The following is a 14,664-nucleotide window of genomic DNA, read 5'->3' on the forward strand; positions in this document are numbered from 1 at the left end:
GAGCCATGCGCCCCGCGCCGCTGCTCGGGCTCCTGCTCTGGGCGCCGCTGGTGTGGGCGCCGCGGCCGCCGGTGCGCGGTGCCCGCCACGACGTCTACTGGAACGGCAGCAACCCCAGGTAGCGCCGCCGCCCCCGCCCGCCCCGCCGCCTTTGTGCGCCCCGGGCCCCGCCGAGCCCCGCGCCGCCGGGAGGGTCGGGGCGGGGGGCGGGGGGCTCCCGGGAGGGGCGGAGCGGAGCTGGCGGGCGCCGAGCCACCGGGCAGACCCGGTGCTTACCGGGCGCCCCCGGGTGATGACGAGACGGTGAGTACCTCCCGGTGGTACCGAGCTACCGGGCACCTCTAGGTGATACCGAGCCACGGGGCATCTCTGCAAGCACTGAGCCCCGGGTGGTGGCGAGCAGGTGAGTATTCCCCGGTGGTACCAAACCCCCGGGCACCTCCACTGGTACCGAGCCCCACGGTGGAACGAAGCCAGCGAGTACCCCCAGCAGTACCGAGGCACTGGGCATCCCCGGTGGCACCGAGCCCTGGTGTTTCCAAGCCACCGGGCATCCTCAGGCAATACCGAGTTCCCACTGGTGGTGCTGAGCCTCAGGTGGTACCAAGCTGGAGGGCACTTCTGGTGGCACCAAGTGCCCCATGGCACCTGCCTGCGCTGCGCCCGGGCTCTTTGGTGGTGGTACTGAGCTTTGGGCTTCCTCAGGTGGTACTGGGCCCCGGCACGTTTGAAGGGCACGGGGCTAGTGGGCAACTGTAGAGTATCAAGCCTGGGGTCAGCCCAGCTGGCAGTGCCAGGGCTGCAGATCCCCTTGGCGGATGTCCCTGCTTGTGGGGGCCATCGCACAGTGCAGCCCCTGCCCAGCCAGGGATGCTGCCCGCAGGCTCTGCCACTGTCGGTGGGCTGGGGTCCGGCCCTGGCCTCCTCCATTTTAGGCATTTCCCAGCTCAGGGCTGCCCGGGGGCAGTGAGGGTCAGGGTGTTGTGCCAGAGGCTGCACTCCCCCCACATGGGGGTCTCATGCCCTGGGCCCGCAAAGCTGTGCTGGGGCAGGTGGGCACGCTCCGGGCAGAGCTGGGGGCACCGATGCTGCTTTGCTCCCCCCAGGAGTGAAGACCTGTGGATGGGGGACATGGGAACCCACCGCTCGTGGTTGCCCCAGGAAGGGGGGGTGGCATGTGCCCCTCTGCAGGGGCAGGGCAGACCTGGGGCCCCTGGCAGCCCTTGGCCCTGCCTGGGCTCGTCCCGGCCAGCATTGCCCGGCGGGATGCTCTGAGTCAGTGAGAGCCTGTGCCCGGTCCTGTCCTTGAGCCCCTGGCTTTGTTGGGGGGCACCTGCTGCCCGAGCCTCCCTGGCGACAGTGCTGCCAGCCCAGTGATTAATACACTGGCCTCTGCCATAGTTGCCAGGAATCTGGTGTAAATGGTGCCTGTGCCCGCACCAGGGTGGGAGGAGGGTGCTGGAGCTGGCGCTGGAGTCTCCCCATGAGCCGCCATACCCAGCATGGCAGGGCAGCCCTGCCAGCCAGGTGGCAGCTCGGTGGCACTGTCACTGCCAGGGTGCTGCCGGTGAGCCCGGGGCCCTGCCAGGCTGGTGTGTGCCCAGGCCGTGGCAGGATCCGGCCGGTTGGGAGACACGGGCACGGGGCAGAGGCTGCCGCCCTGCTGGGGGTGGGAAGGGGGAGACGGGCTCCCTCTCCCTGGGCGGGCAGGACCAAGCGTGTGCACATACATGTATGTGTGCACACGAGTATGTGTGTGTATGTGTGCACATGTGTGTGTGTGTGCGCGCGTGTGTCTGCTCCACCCTGGCCTGGCTGCACGCGCTGTTCACAGCCATGAGCTCATGCCGCCACAGTAGCCGTGCCAGTGCCTGCCTGCCCGCGCAGGTACCCGGCCTGGGCCCCCTCCCCTGCCTGGCAGAGCCCCCCGTGCCCCCCACCCCAGCCAGCCGCCCCCTGCCACACGGTGCCATGCAGGAGCCGTCCCGCGGCGCAGCCCCCCACCGGGGTGTCAGCACCGATCAGCGCCGGGGCCGGTGAGGCGGGTGCCTGGGGCGAGGGGCTTTGTGCCCTGGCCAGCGTGGCCAGGCTCCCCCTGCCCGCCGCGTCCGAGCCCATTCAGCTCCAGCGGCCTGCGGCTAATCCGAGCTGATGCCTGGTTGCGTGGAGCAGCCGGGTGCCCGGTAGCCGTTTCGGTAGTTGCTCCGGCAAAAACCCAACCACCCTCTTTGCCGGGGCGAGGGAGGGCAGCGCAGTGTCCTTCTCGGGCACAGCGGGACCCTCGGTGCCCACTCCCCAGCTCGCCCTGCCCGGCAGGTTCCTACGGGACGACTACGCTATCCAGGTGGACATCAATGACTACCTGGACATCTACTGCCCACACTACGAGGGCACCGTGCCCGCCAGCCGGGCAGAGACCTTCACACTCTTCATGGTGGACCGGGAGGGCTACCGCGGCTGCTACGAGACCCCCGGCGCCTTCAAGCGCTGGAAGTGCGACCAGCCCCAGGCGCCCTTCAGGCCCGTCCGCTTCTCCGAGAAGATCCAGCGCTTCACCCCCTTCTCGCTCGGTTTCGAGTTCCAGCCGGGAGAGACCTACTACTACATCTGTGAGTGCCCCCCGCCGGGGCTGGGGGTGCACCCCAGGGCTGGGTCCCACCGGGGTTCGGCTGCACCCAGGGGTCTGGGTGGAACCGGGTTTGGGGCACGCGGGAGGGTCGGGGTGCACTGAGGAGCTGGATGCAGCCAGGGCTGGGGTGTGTTTGGGAGGTTGGGGTGCACCAAGGGTCTGGATCCAACAAAGGCTGGGGTGAACGGGGCAGGGTCGGGGTGAATGGGGAGGTCGAGGTGAACGGCGGAGATTGAGGTGCACCAAGGGTCTGGATGCAGCAAAGGTTGGGGTGAATGGGGGGGGTGGGGTTAATGGTGGGGATTGGGGTGCACCGAGGGTCTGGATGCAGCAAAGGTTGGGGCAAGAGGGGGGGTCGGGATGTCCCCAGGGGTCTGGGTGCAACCAGGGCTGGGCTGCATGGGGGAGGTCCGGCTGCACCCACCGATCTGGATGCAACAGGAGTCACGGTGCGCGGGGTGGGGGGGTCTGGATGGAACAACGGTTGGGGTGAACAGGGGGGTCTGGACGCCCCGCGGGGGCTGCCGGCCCCATCGGCCGCCGGGAGGGGGCGCCCCAGGCCCGGCTCCGGCCCGGCCGTCGGGGGGTCCCGCCCCGGGCGGTGGGGGCCGTGCTGGGGGTGGGGGGGTGACACCCTCTGATGTGCCCCCTCTGCCCAGCTGTCCCCAGCCCCGGGAGCGCCGGGCGCTGCCTGAAGCTGCGCGTCTTCGTCTGCTGCAGAGGCACCAGTGAGTGCGGCCGGGGGGTGGCTGCACCCCACAAGTCAGGGGGTCCCCCTCCCCTGCCTGCGGGCGGTTACTGGATTGCACTGGGGTCTCGGGGGACACTGTGTTCCCCAGGGGAGCTGGACACTGACACCGTCGGGGTTTGTTTCAGCGCCGGAGCCGGTGACGGAGGTTCCCAATTCGCAGCCCCGTGGGCGTGGGGGGCCGGAGGGTGAGTGCGAGGGGGGCAGGGGGTGGGCAGGGGCACCGGGGGCTGGTGGGGGACCGGGGACCACCTCACCCTGACCTCTACTCCTGCTGTGGCAGGCGCAGTGCCCGCCCGGGGCACCACGGTCCCACTGCAGCCCCGTGCCCTGTCCCTGGTGCTCCTGCTCCTCGCCCGGCTCTGGATCTGACCCTCGGCGCTGCCCATGGCGGGCAGATGGGTTCCTCCGCCCCGCTGCCCGCTTCCAGACTCTTCCTCCACTGCCATTTCCCCTGAGCCCATGGAGCAGCCCCAGGCCACAACTCATCCCCTGGATCCCCACGGAGCCGAGCCGTGGCCGGGAGCTCCGGGCTGGAAGGTGAGGGGGCACGAGGGGCTCTGAGGCAGTGGGTGCCTCGGGGGGCAGGTGCCCCTTGTCGCCCTGCGGCATCTCTGACCGGGCTCTCTCCCTCCCAGGGCCCTGGCTTCCTGCCGGCTGCCCACCCCAGCGCAGGGCTCCCCGCAGCTCGACGGGTCCCGCTCTGCCCCAGGGCTGTTGCCTCATCTCGTGCCTTCCCTCCATGGACACCCTGGCCCGGGGGACTGGGGACCCCCAGGCCTTGGAGCGGGGCGGCAGCTCCTCCGGGTGCAGGATGGAGGCAGGCGCCCGGCATCTCCGCTGCCTTGTCCTCCGGCGAGGACACACCAATCTGTCTTCTGGGAAGACGCCCTCCTCCTCCTCCTCTTCTTCCTCCTCCTTCTCCTCTGTGCCGTCACCGGCCCCTACGGTTTGGTTTTAACCCTGGTAGTGACTGAGCCGAGCAATACAGTGTTTGCAAGATCGCTGTGCAGCCCCCAGCCCTGCCCGCGGTCCCCTCCTGCCCCCCATGGTCCCCTCCTGCCTGTGCCCACCTGCCCGTGGTCCCCGTCCCTGCAGGGATGCTGGGCAATGGGGCTGGGTCAGACGCTCACCCCGGGGGTCCCCGCGTCCCTTGCTGCCACCTTTAAGGCCGGGGGGGGTTTAATTGGAGCAATTTGATATCGAGACGTCGGCTCATGTCACAGCGAGAGCTTTAATTACAGATGAGCTGCCTGCAATTAGCGCCTGGCAGCGGGACCCCGAGCCGGCCGCTGGCGCCTGGGATGGGACGTGGGCAAGGCAGTGGTGGGGTTGGGGGGGGTGTTTCTCACTGGAACCCCCCAGATGGGTGCCCTGGGCTCAGCTGGGCTCAGACTGCCAGCGGGGTGGTGGTCCTCCGTCTGTCTGTCCATCCGCCTGCTGCGTACCCTGGCGGGATGCCCAGCAAAGCGGGGGGCTGCGGGGGCTGCAGCTGCGTTTTCACCCTTTGCTGACAGGGCACCCAGGTCGTGACAGGGCACCCAGATCTCATGGCACAACCGGGTCCGTGGCAGGGGGTCATGGCTCTGGTGCAGCCCGCGCCACTGCTGGAGCTGGCGGTGGGAGGGTCGCTCGAGGGTCCTGCAGTGGCTCCTGTCCCCCCACCCTGTGGGTGCAGCCCCCCGTTGCCGTCCTTGGGTGGGGGCCGTGCTCGCCCGTGGGGCTGCCGGCAGCCGGGCCCCCCAGCCCCCTCCCCGCGCCGGCGTTGCCGGCTGCCTGCCGCAGTGGTGCTGGGCACGTCAGACAGGTTTTATGGCTTCTCTGGAGAAACTGCTTGGCAAGAGGCTGAGCAAAAAGCATCGACCGCGCCACTCCCCTCCCCCCTGTGCCGCTGCTTGCCCTTCCCCCCTGCTGCACCCCACACCTCACCCTGGCATGGGCGCCTGTGGGACCCCCCAATATGGAGATGCTGGGGAGACTGTGCCTTGTGGGCCCCCCCCCATGTGAGGGTGAGGCCATCTGGGGGGTCTGTACCCAAGGGACCCCCATGCTGGGAGCAACCATGTCCTGAGGGACCCCCATGTGGGGGTGCTGGGTGGGGGCATCCCCCAAAGGACCCCCATGTAGGGATGTCGGAGGCAATGGTGACTTGTGGGACCCTCATGTGAGGGTGCTGGGTGAGGGGGGCATTTCCCAAAAGACCCCCATGTGGGGATGTTGGGGCTGATGGTCCCCTGTGGGACCCCCATGTGGGGACACTGTGGGGGGCTGTGTCCTACAGGACCCCCATGTGGGGATGTCAGGGGTGATGGTGACCTCTGAGACCCCCACGTGAGGGTGCTTGGTGGGGGAGGCATCCCCCAAAGGACCCCCATGTGGGGATGTCGGGGGGGCCGTGTCCTGTGGGACCCCCATGTGGGGATGCTGGGGGGGGGGGGGGCTGTGCCCTGCAGGACCCCATGCAGGGATTCCGGGGGGCTGCTCATCTCCCCACCCCAGCCCCCTGCCACCCTCAGGGCTTTCCCAGGGGAGCCTGAGGGGTCCGAGTGGGGACCCGAGGGTGGGTGCTGGGTCTGGGAGCAGCGAGGCCCTGTCCTTGAGCGGGGGGAGGGGAAGGGGGGGCTGTTGCTTGGTATGCGGGAGCCGCTGCCGCCTTCAAATCCCATCGACTTCCAATGAGCGATGCCATCAATAAAAGCTAATTGATGGCACGGCCGCTCCAAATCAGATTCCCCGGCCCCCGAATCGAATTGATGGCTCCGCGCCCCGCAGCCACCCGCGGCAGAAATTGAATCTATTAAAGGCAGAGGCTCCATTAGCCCGACCCTTCCGTCCCGCAACCCCCCTGCCTCGGGGCTCCCCCGCCCCAAAACCTCATGCCAGCCCCTCCACCCACCCACCCACCCAGTTCCCCACTGCCACCTATGCCAGCCGGGATGCTCCGGTGCCAGCACCTGCGGGTCCAACTGGGGAAGGGTGTGGGGTGAGGGTGCCCGCAGGTCCTCAGCCGGCGGGTGGGTGCCCCACGGGGTGGCCCCGGGCACTGGGGGTGGGCAGGAGTTAAACCCTCCGCAATTGGGAAGGGAAAATTTATGGTCGGGAACAGAAAATCATGCGAAGCGGTAACAGGCAGCGCTGAGCTGGAGAGGGGGATGAAGAGGCGGCGGGTTGTGCCGACAGCCTGGGAGACGCGGTGGCACGGTGGGAGGTGAGATGGTGACATGGTGTGGCCGTGCCCAGCCTCGTGCCCCAACTCGCTGCCAGGATGGGAGACTGCGGGTGCACCGTGGCACTGGGATGAGCCTGGGCGCGGACCTCCAGCCTCATGGTGCTTCTGGCAGGACATGAAGAAGCTCCTGGCACCGGGTCTCCCAGCCGGTCACACTGCTGGGGTGCCCTCACCCAGCTGTGCCAGGACCTGGCACTCCCCAGCACTCACAACCATCCTGGGGTGAGGACGAATCTGGCATCGCGGCTGTCCCCGTGGCAGCCCTGGGACATGTAGGGCAGGATGTGGGGCCTGGAGGCCCCCCCCGAGATCTGGAAGGGAGGAGCCCGGCCCCCCGGGGGCAGTGGGGCCCGGCCCTGCCCATCTCCCATGGGTGCAGGGCAGCGGCTGCAGCCCCCACCCAAGAGCTGCCGAGAGCATCCCGGAGATGGGAAATGGCTCTGTGTCACCATGGAAACAGGGCCACTGGCTCACCATGCCAAGGGGACACGCCAAGGCAAGGGGACACACGTGCCAAGCCCTGAGGAGCGCAGCACCGGGCACTGGGCACCATGCACTGGGCACCATGCACCGGGCACCGGCCGCAGGCTCCCCAGCACCCTGGGGCCACGCCACAGAGCCCATCACCCGCCTCAGTCCTGCTGTTGCATCACCTGGTGTTCACGGGCACATAGTAGGATGCCACCATAGTGTGATGCCACCCCGGCGTGTTGCCACCCCAGGCGGGCAGCTCGGCACCGCTGCACCAGTGCTCAGCGCCGGGCGCACGGGGACCAGAGGCAGCTGTTCCCCGAGCAGCCGCCTGACGCTGCGCGTTGGCAAGGTTATCATTTAGCAAAACGCTCAGCAGGGCATGGGGAGGGAGCCGGCCCGCGCTGGCTAATTAGCCAGAGCCGCCCGCACCGAGCCCGCACCTGCCATGGCAATGAGGGGGTGTGCGCCGGGCACGCCGGCTCGCACTGTGGGGCTGGGATATGGTGCCAGGCAGGCAGCTGCATCTTCGCTGGCCCGTTCCTGGGGTCGAGGCAGAGGGCATCGACGCTCATCGCTGCTGGCCCAGGGCCAGGGTGGCAGCCAGCGCAGTGGGGTGAGTGGGCAGGAGCGGGCACCGGCAGGTTTGCCAGCTACGGGCGATGCTGGGTGCACATGTTCCCGTTCTGTGCCAGGGTGTCTGTCTGCCCCTGTGTCTGGCTGCCCATGCTGGGGTGCTGGCAGCAGCTTGGCAGTGCTGCCCACCCCCAGCCTGCTGTGATCCTGATGGACAATAATCCTGCTGTGCCTGTGCTGGGCAAGGGCAGGAGTTGCCCTTGCAGCGGCTGGTGCTACTGGTGCTGCCGAGCCCTAGGGTGCCTGTGCTGGGACCCTCTCTGGATCCCTGCGGACGGGGCTGGTGGCCCACTGGGTACAGGCAGGGTGTGGGCAGGCTGCGGGCAGGGCTCCCACCTGGGTTTTAAGCCTCCTGTTGTCTTGCCCCTCATCGGTTTTAAGCAGAGCCGAGTCTATCCCAGGCTGGCACCGGCCCAATTGGCGGGAGGGGAGCAGAGCTGCAGCCCAGCATGGTCGGGAAGAGGATGGGGACACGGTGTTACCCGCAGCGCAGCATCCCCGGGGCACCCAGCTGGTGAGGCTGGGGGCTGGGGTGGGTGCCCACCCACGGCAGCATCTTCCAAGGGTGCCCAGAGTGGGTGCAAGGGGTGGCAGCGGGGCTGGATGTCGGGGTTTCACTGCAGCTGTGGCAAAGCGGCTCATGAAATGCCAAGGGCACAAAGCCCTCGCTGCCCATCCGTGCCACCTGGCCAGCATGTGGCTTGGATAGGCATAGGGCTGGTGTGCCCAGCTCCACCGCGGGCGACCTCCTGAGTCCCTGTGGGTGCCGGCGGCTGGCGGGAGCGTGGCATGGCCAGCCTGCGGCCAGGAGCAGGAGCAGCAGGAGGCGAATCGATGCGGTGAATTATTTAGTGACGGAGCATGAGGCAGCTGTGATGGCAACACCCCGCGCGGGGGGCACAGTGCCACGCTCGCACTCACGCACAAGACCCCGCTGCCCAGCCCAGACAGGGTGGCTGGGCATCCACTGCCGGGCCACAGGTTCAGCACACACCGACGATTCTGCCACCTCCTTAGGCGGTGGGTGCCAGGGGCACCCCATTCCCCCAGCACCGCTCCATGCCTCGCCAGCCACGCGTCGTGCCACCGGTACTGCCTGTTCTGTCCCCAGCCGTGCACCACCACAGCTGCGCACTGTGGGGTTGGCACGTGCCCCACCGGAGCCCGGCGGCTGCAGCTGGCAGAGGGACCACCCATTTTCACCCGGACCCTTACCGTGCTGCCACGTCCCAGCCGTGCCCACTCTCGCCCCACACCCCCAGCCCCTCTCACCAGCCTTTGCCAAGCGATGCATTATTAAAGCCCCTTGTGCCAGCGCTCACGGCCGGCATGACAGCGGGTGCCGCATTGAACCTGATGAATATTTCAGGCCCTGAAATCTCCCACGCCTGCACGCTTTGCCCTGAGCCCCCCCTGCCACCCCCCAATTTAGTAGCTCATTTGCTTCCCCACACTTCTGCCTGGCACCGAAGGGTCACTGTGAGCACCCGGCCCCTCTCTCCAACCCCAGACTTGGGGGGGTCACCCACCGCTGCGGCTCCAGCCCGGGGTGGATGGGGAACGGGGTGTTCCTGAGGGGCGGGTGGGCAACGCTGGGGATGTGGCAGAGCTGGAGCAGCACCACAGTGCCAAGCTCAGTGCCAACCAGGGGTCCCCAGGACCCCTGCACCCCTTCCCAGCCCTCCTTTGGCACTGAGGGCCTGCGGTTCACCCGGCATCACCACCTGCACGGTTGGGGCAGGACAGCCCCGATCAGGTGACAGCAGGGACCTGTCCCCATCACCCCCAGCCTGGCACCCCCCCGTCACCCCCTCCACGTCTGCCAGCGCTCCTGCTCCTGGCGCGCCCAGACGCTAATCGCGGCGTGATCTATGTTCGGCGGGAGCGGGATATTGATGCCGCCTGTCACCCCTCGATCTGATTAACGTCACTTAGGCACCGATAACGGGCGGCTCGGAGATCTGGAGCGGGTGCTGGCAGAGGCTCCGGCACCATCATGCCATCCAGTGGCTCCGTTGCCCCTCGCACTGCTCCCGACACCCCTGGGGACCCCCCCCCCCGCTCAAACCTCCCCCAGGGCATGGCACCACGTGCGCAGCCGCTGGTGCTGCGAGGCTCTGCCAGGGCTCCGGCTCTGGTGAATGTGGGGTGCGGGGTGCCTCTGGGGATGCTGGGGTGTGCGGTGCCCCCGGACCTGGCATGTGCTCAGGTGCCTCAGTGGCTGCTGGAAGCAGTGGGGCTCTCCATCGCCGCTCTGCCCACCACCGCCGCGCCTGCCCAGCTCTGCCCGGTGCTGGGGGGGCATCAGGCTGCAGTCCCCACCCCAAATGGTGCCTGCTGCAGCCCCTGCAGCCCCTGGTTGCCGTGCACAGGACACCAGGGTGGCACGGCTGGGGTAAGCAGAGTGCCCAGCTCCAGGACGGGCAGCAGGGAGCCGAGTGCCGATGCCAGCAGCTACAGACCCAGCTCCGTGTCCTTGTCCCTTCCCGGGGGAGCTGTGGCTGCCGCGCTGCAGCGGGGCCGGGTGCCAGCACCCGCTGCGCTCGGCCTGCCCACGCTGGATGGCGGATGGCTCCCTCTCGGCAAAGCCCTTGTGCCCATTGGCACATCCTTGCCACGGCCATGGCAGGCTGGGCTGGGGCCAGCGGTGCCAGGGCTGCCACCGGCCCATGATATTGGCATGATCTTGAGGCCGGGAGGGAGGTTTGCCATGCGGGGGGAGAGCAGAGGAGCCGGCTGAGTCACCCGGTGCCAGCTGCTGACTCAGGCGCTTCCTTCCAGGTAGCCCCTGCCGCCGGCACGTGGGCTGCTGGGCCGCGACAAAGGGGGCAACTGGGACCCTGGCACTGCCTGGCACCACAATCCAGCACCAGTGGTGTCGCGGGGTGGTCCGAGGTGGGAGTGGTGTGCGTGGGTGCTGGTCTCCTGTGATGATGTGTTTCCACTCAGGATCACCCGCCAGTGGCGCAGCCTTGTGCCAGGGTGGCATGGGGAGACGGCGGCTGCTGGACCGTGGGAACTGTGAGGAGCTGGCCGCCGCTGGCACATCCCGCCCAGCACCTCTGGTGCCTGCACACCCAGAGCTGGTGGGATTTGGCACGGTGGAGCCCGCCGGAGCCAGGCTTCCGGCAAGCAGGCGCCCGGCGCCCAGGGCAGGGACCCTGTGGCTTCCTCCCTGCCGGGCAGCAGGAGCAGCCGCAGCGCCAGGAACCAGCCCGGGGCTGGCAGCGGGACCGGGAGCCACACACGGCTTCATCCGGCAGCTCGGCGAGGAGCTGATTTCCTCCAACAGCCGGACCCTGCGCCACCGCCGCCACCCGCCACAGCTGCCCGCTCGTAGCCATGGCCGGGCGGCTGGTGGCCCACTTTCCGTCGGCAATTAACCCATGCCATCAAGCGCCACGTCAATTAACTCGAGCCGCTGAGGTGCTAATTAACAAATTGCCCCCTTGTCCTTCTGCATCGTGGGGTTGACCCCCAACCCCCCCCATCCCAGCACGAGGCCGCTCTGGCTGGACCTGTGTCTCGCCAGGGTGGTGGTCCAGTGCCGGGTGTGCTGCCACCCACCCTCGCCCCCCCTGTGCCACATCCTCGCCCTGGATCTTGCTGCCATTGCTGCACCCCAGCCCCAAAACAGCCCCAGGGGGTCCCATGAGATGCTTCCAGGGCTGGAGATCCCCCCTCTCCCCTGGCATGGGGGGGGTCCACACCCCAACGCCCTCACCGGGGCGGTGCTCACCCGGCGCTCGCCAAGACGCTGACGCGGCGCGACCATCCGTGAGGCCTTCATTCAAATTTAAAGACCGACACGGGGATAAAAAAGGAAAAGGGCAGCGCAGAAGAGGGCAGCCGCCAGCCCACGGGCACGCGGCGTGCGGCAAGTCTACCCCGGGCACGCTGGCCGGGCTCGCTCGCCGGCACGACGGCGGTGTCGCCAAGCACAGCGCTGCCCAATTTGTACGGTTAAGCGGTGCCAGGAGGAGCTGGCAGGAGCCGGGGGCTGCTGAGCTCCGCACAGACATGCCAGCACCGCTGGCTACCTGCTCCCCATCCCAGTGCCACGTCCCCGTGGCCCAGCCGCCCACTCCACATGCCATTAGCGTGTTCTTGCCGTGTCCGCCTGGACACGTGCCGGCAGCCGGCTGCTGCCGGCAGGTCGGGAGCCCTGAGCTCAGCGCGTTCGGGTGCCGTGTAGGTGTGGCTGGTGAATATTTCATGCCCGCGTTCACCGAGCCCTTTCTTGGTTACACTCCTGCCTCCTCGCTGCGCTCTCGCCATGTTTATTTATTTAATGAATTATTTATCGGCTCCCCCTCTCACTCGGCTGGGCGCTGCTCCGCCGCTGCCCCCCCGCCCACCGCTCCCCCCCACCCCGGCTCCCAGCCCGCCGCGATGATTTATTGAATGCCGGCGCTGCTCTGCGGTTGCGACATGCTGTCACAGGAAGCCGCGGTTAAATATTAACCAGGGCGGGCGAAGCGGGTCCCCTGCCCTGGCGGGCACGCGCGGCTGGCGAGACTCCTGAGCCCACTGCGCTCCGGGCATGGTGGCCACCGTGGCCAGTGCCCGCGGCTGCCCGCCCCAGTTGGCAGGTGGGGGGCTTTGCTCCGGTCCCAGAATCTCAGTGCGCCGGGCATGGGGTGGAGGAGACGGTGGCACAGAACCAGGGCTCAAGGGCCTCGTGTCCTCCGGAGCACGAAGCCACCCGGCTGGCAGCGACCCCATCCATCGCCACCGCAGACGCCATGTCCTGCTGTGGTCGGCAAAACCCAGCCGAGCCCCCTCTGCGTGTCGGCTGCTGCAGCCAGGCTCCGTCCCCGAGCCCCAGGGGTGATGCCCAGCAGGTGCCGGTGCCCACGCGCATGGGTGCACACCATGATGCCCGGGGCACATTTGGCCGCCTGGATCCCTCTGTCCCCTTGGCAGCACTCGATGCGTTCCGCCGCAGCCTGGCGCATCGGGGTGCCCTGGCGCGGGGTCCCCCGCGGCGAGCGCGGCCGTGCGCGGGTGCTGGCGGCGGCGTGCGCGTTGTTGCCATGAGCGGGGGGGGTTTCCATGTGGAGGTGTGTGTTGCCATGGGTTTGCCGAGCCAAGGCGTTTCCATGGCGGCAGCGCGGTGCTGCCGGGCCCTTCCAGAGGTGCTCAGCCCCCTGGGACACCTCAGCACCAGGGTGCCCTGGGAAGGAGCTGCTGCCGCCATCACCACCACCGCATCCTGGCACCGAGGTGCCCTGGGCCCCGCAGCCCCTCCTGCTCCTGCCCCCCCCCGCCTCTGCCCCCCGGGCCAGCCGGAGCCCTTTTCCACGTGTTGTGTTTTCTTCACTTCACTTCTCCGGATGAATAATTAATAGAAGCTTTTTTGGTCCTCCGGGCCCTTCCGCCGGCCCCCTCCTCCTTCCTGGCTCTGGTGGGGGCTCGTGCCCCGCAGTGCTGCTGGCATGGATGGGGGTGGTGGGGCCGTGGCACAGCCCTGCCACGGGCACCGCTGGTGCTGGCAACCCCCATGGCACTGAGTGGGACCAGGGGGGCCGCAGCAAGACCCTGGCCACCACCGTTGTTGTCCCCCTCCATCGGCTGGGGCATTGGCACATCCAAAGGGGTGTTGGGGAGCCCGAAAAGGGGCCTTGAGGGGGGAGCAGCTCCGCTCCCACCCCGAGCTCCCCCAGCAGCTTTGGGGAACTGGGAAACCCCCCTAATCCAGGGCCATGCCATGTTGTCTGCCCGGGCCTCGAGCCGCCGTACTGGGCGGTGGGGACACGGTGTTTAGCCCCGTGCTGCGCCGGCCATGCCCACCGCTCCGGTGAGGTGGTTCCTGGTGGGAGCAGCCAAGGCCAGCTTGGCAAGCCCAGCCATGGTGTTGATAGCCTCCTGGTTTCGTTTGCGAGCTCCTTGGGCTGCCAAATCGGCGGGTCACGCATGAAGCTGGTGCTGCCGGAGCAGGAGCTGTTGGGTTGGTGCTGGCAGCGGGCACACGCTCAGGCGCGCTCCCGCTTGGGATCTCCCAGTGAACTGTGCGTGCCCGCGCCAGTGCAAGCGTGCTCATGTGTGCATGCGTGTGCCGGGGCATGGATCCCCTGGCACACAGGACCGCCGGGTGGTGCCGCATGGCAGTTGCTAAGGGATCTTGCCGAGGACGGGCGGCTGGAACTGGCACCCAGCTCAATCCCTTCCTGCATGGCTGGCAGGGACCGGGCAGCACCCACCATCCCCACAGCTGCTGCAGGTCCCCTGGGTACCTCTGCCCCAAGGACCCTCGTGGGGAAACGAGGCAGGGGTGTGGGAAGAATGAGGGGACCGGCCCTACGAGAGGGTGCTGGGCCACGTGCGGGCTCCTGGGGCAGGATGGGGCAAGCAGGAGAGCCTGGTACTGTGGCTGGGCTCCTCCAGTACCCGGCTGCCCTGGCACGCTGGCCTGTGCCAGCGGTGAGTGGCTGAGTGCCCACCCTGCCGCTCGCTCCCATGTCCCTGGTGTGGCCAAACCCCTCTGTGAACACGTGTGACCCCCACAGTGCTGGCAGCCACGGAGTCCGGCGAGGACCCTCTGGGACCCTGAGCCCTCACCCACGGACACACGGACCCACGGGGGCCGGTGCCCTGAGCCCCAGCGCTCCCACCCAGGGAGACCCCAGTGTCAGTGGGACGCGGCCCTGGTGCCCCCACCCGCGGGGGTCCGGGTCAGACCCCAAGCCCGGTGGCACCTGATGGCGGTGGGACCCGGCCCCGCTGCCCCCACAGCCCAAACCCGGCGCGGACCCCGGTCCCCGCCGCCCGATGCCGACGCCGGTGCCGGTGCAGGCGGGCCCGGGGCGGTGGCGGGCGCGCGCGCGGGGGCGCGGCGGCGGCGGCGGGCGCGCGCGGGGCGGAGCTGGGCGCCGGGGGCGCGGGGAGCGGGCGGCTCCGGCTCGGTTCTCCATTCATTGGCATCGCGGCGGGCTCCGCGGCGGCGGCAGG

General features: G+C 68.7%; 1 protein-coding gene across 1 annotated transcript; it reads left to right on the top strand.

Annotated features, from left to right (window-relative positions):
• The first annotated feature begins 5 nt into the window (after positions 1–5).
• Positions 6–3,749, top strand: EFNA4 (ephrin A4). Its single transcript, XM_086628394.1, has 5 exons — positions 6–118; positions 2,317–2,609; positions 3,289–3,357; positions 3,506–3,565; positions 3,661–3,749. The coding sequence occupies exons 1-5, from the start codon at positions 6–8 to the stop codon at positions 3,747–3,749; spliced, it is 624 nt and encodes a 207-aa protein (XP_086484520.1).
• Positions 3,750–14,664: the final 10,915 nt, after the last annotated feature.

This window comes from Tauraco erythrolophus, chromosome 30 (genome assembly GCF_009769465.1).
Source record: "Tauraco erythrolophus isolate bTauEry1 chromosome 30, bTauEry1.pri, whole genome shotgun sequence".
NCBI lineage: Eukaryota > Metazoa > Chordata > Aves > Musophagiformes > Musophagidae > Tauraco > Tauraco erythrolophus.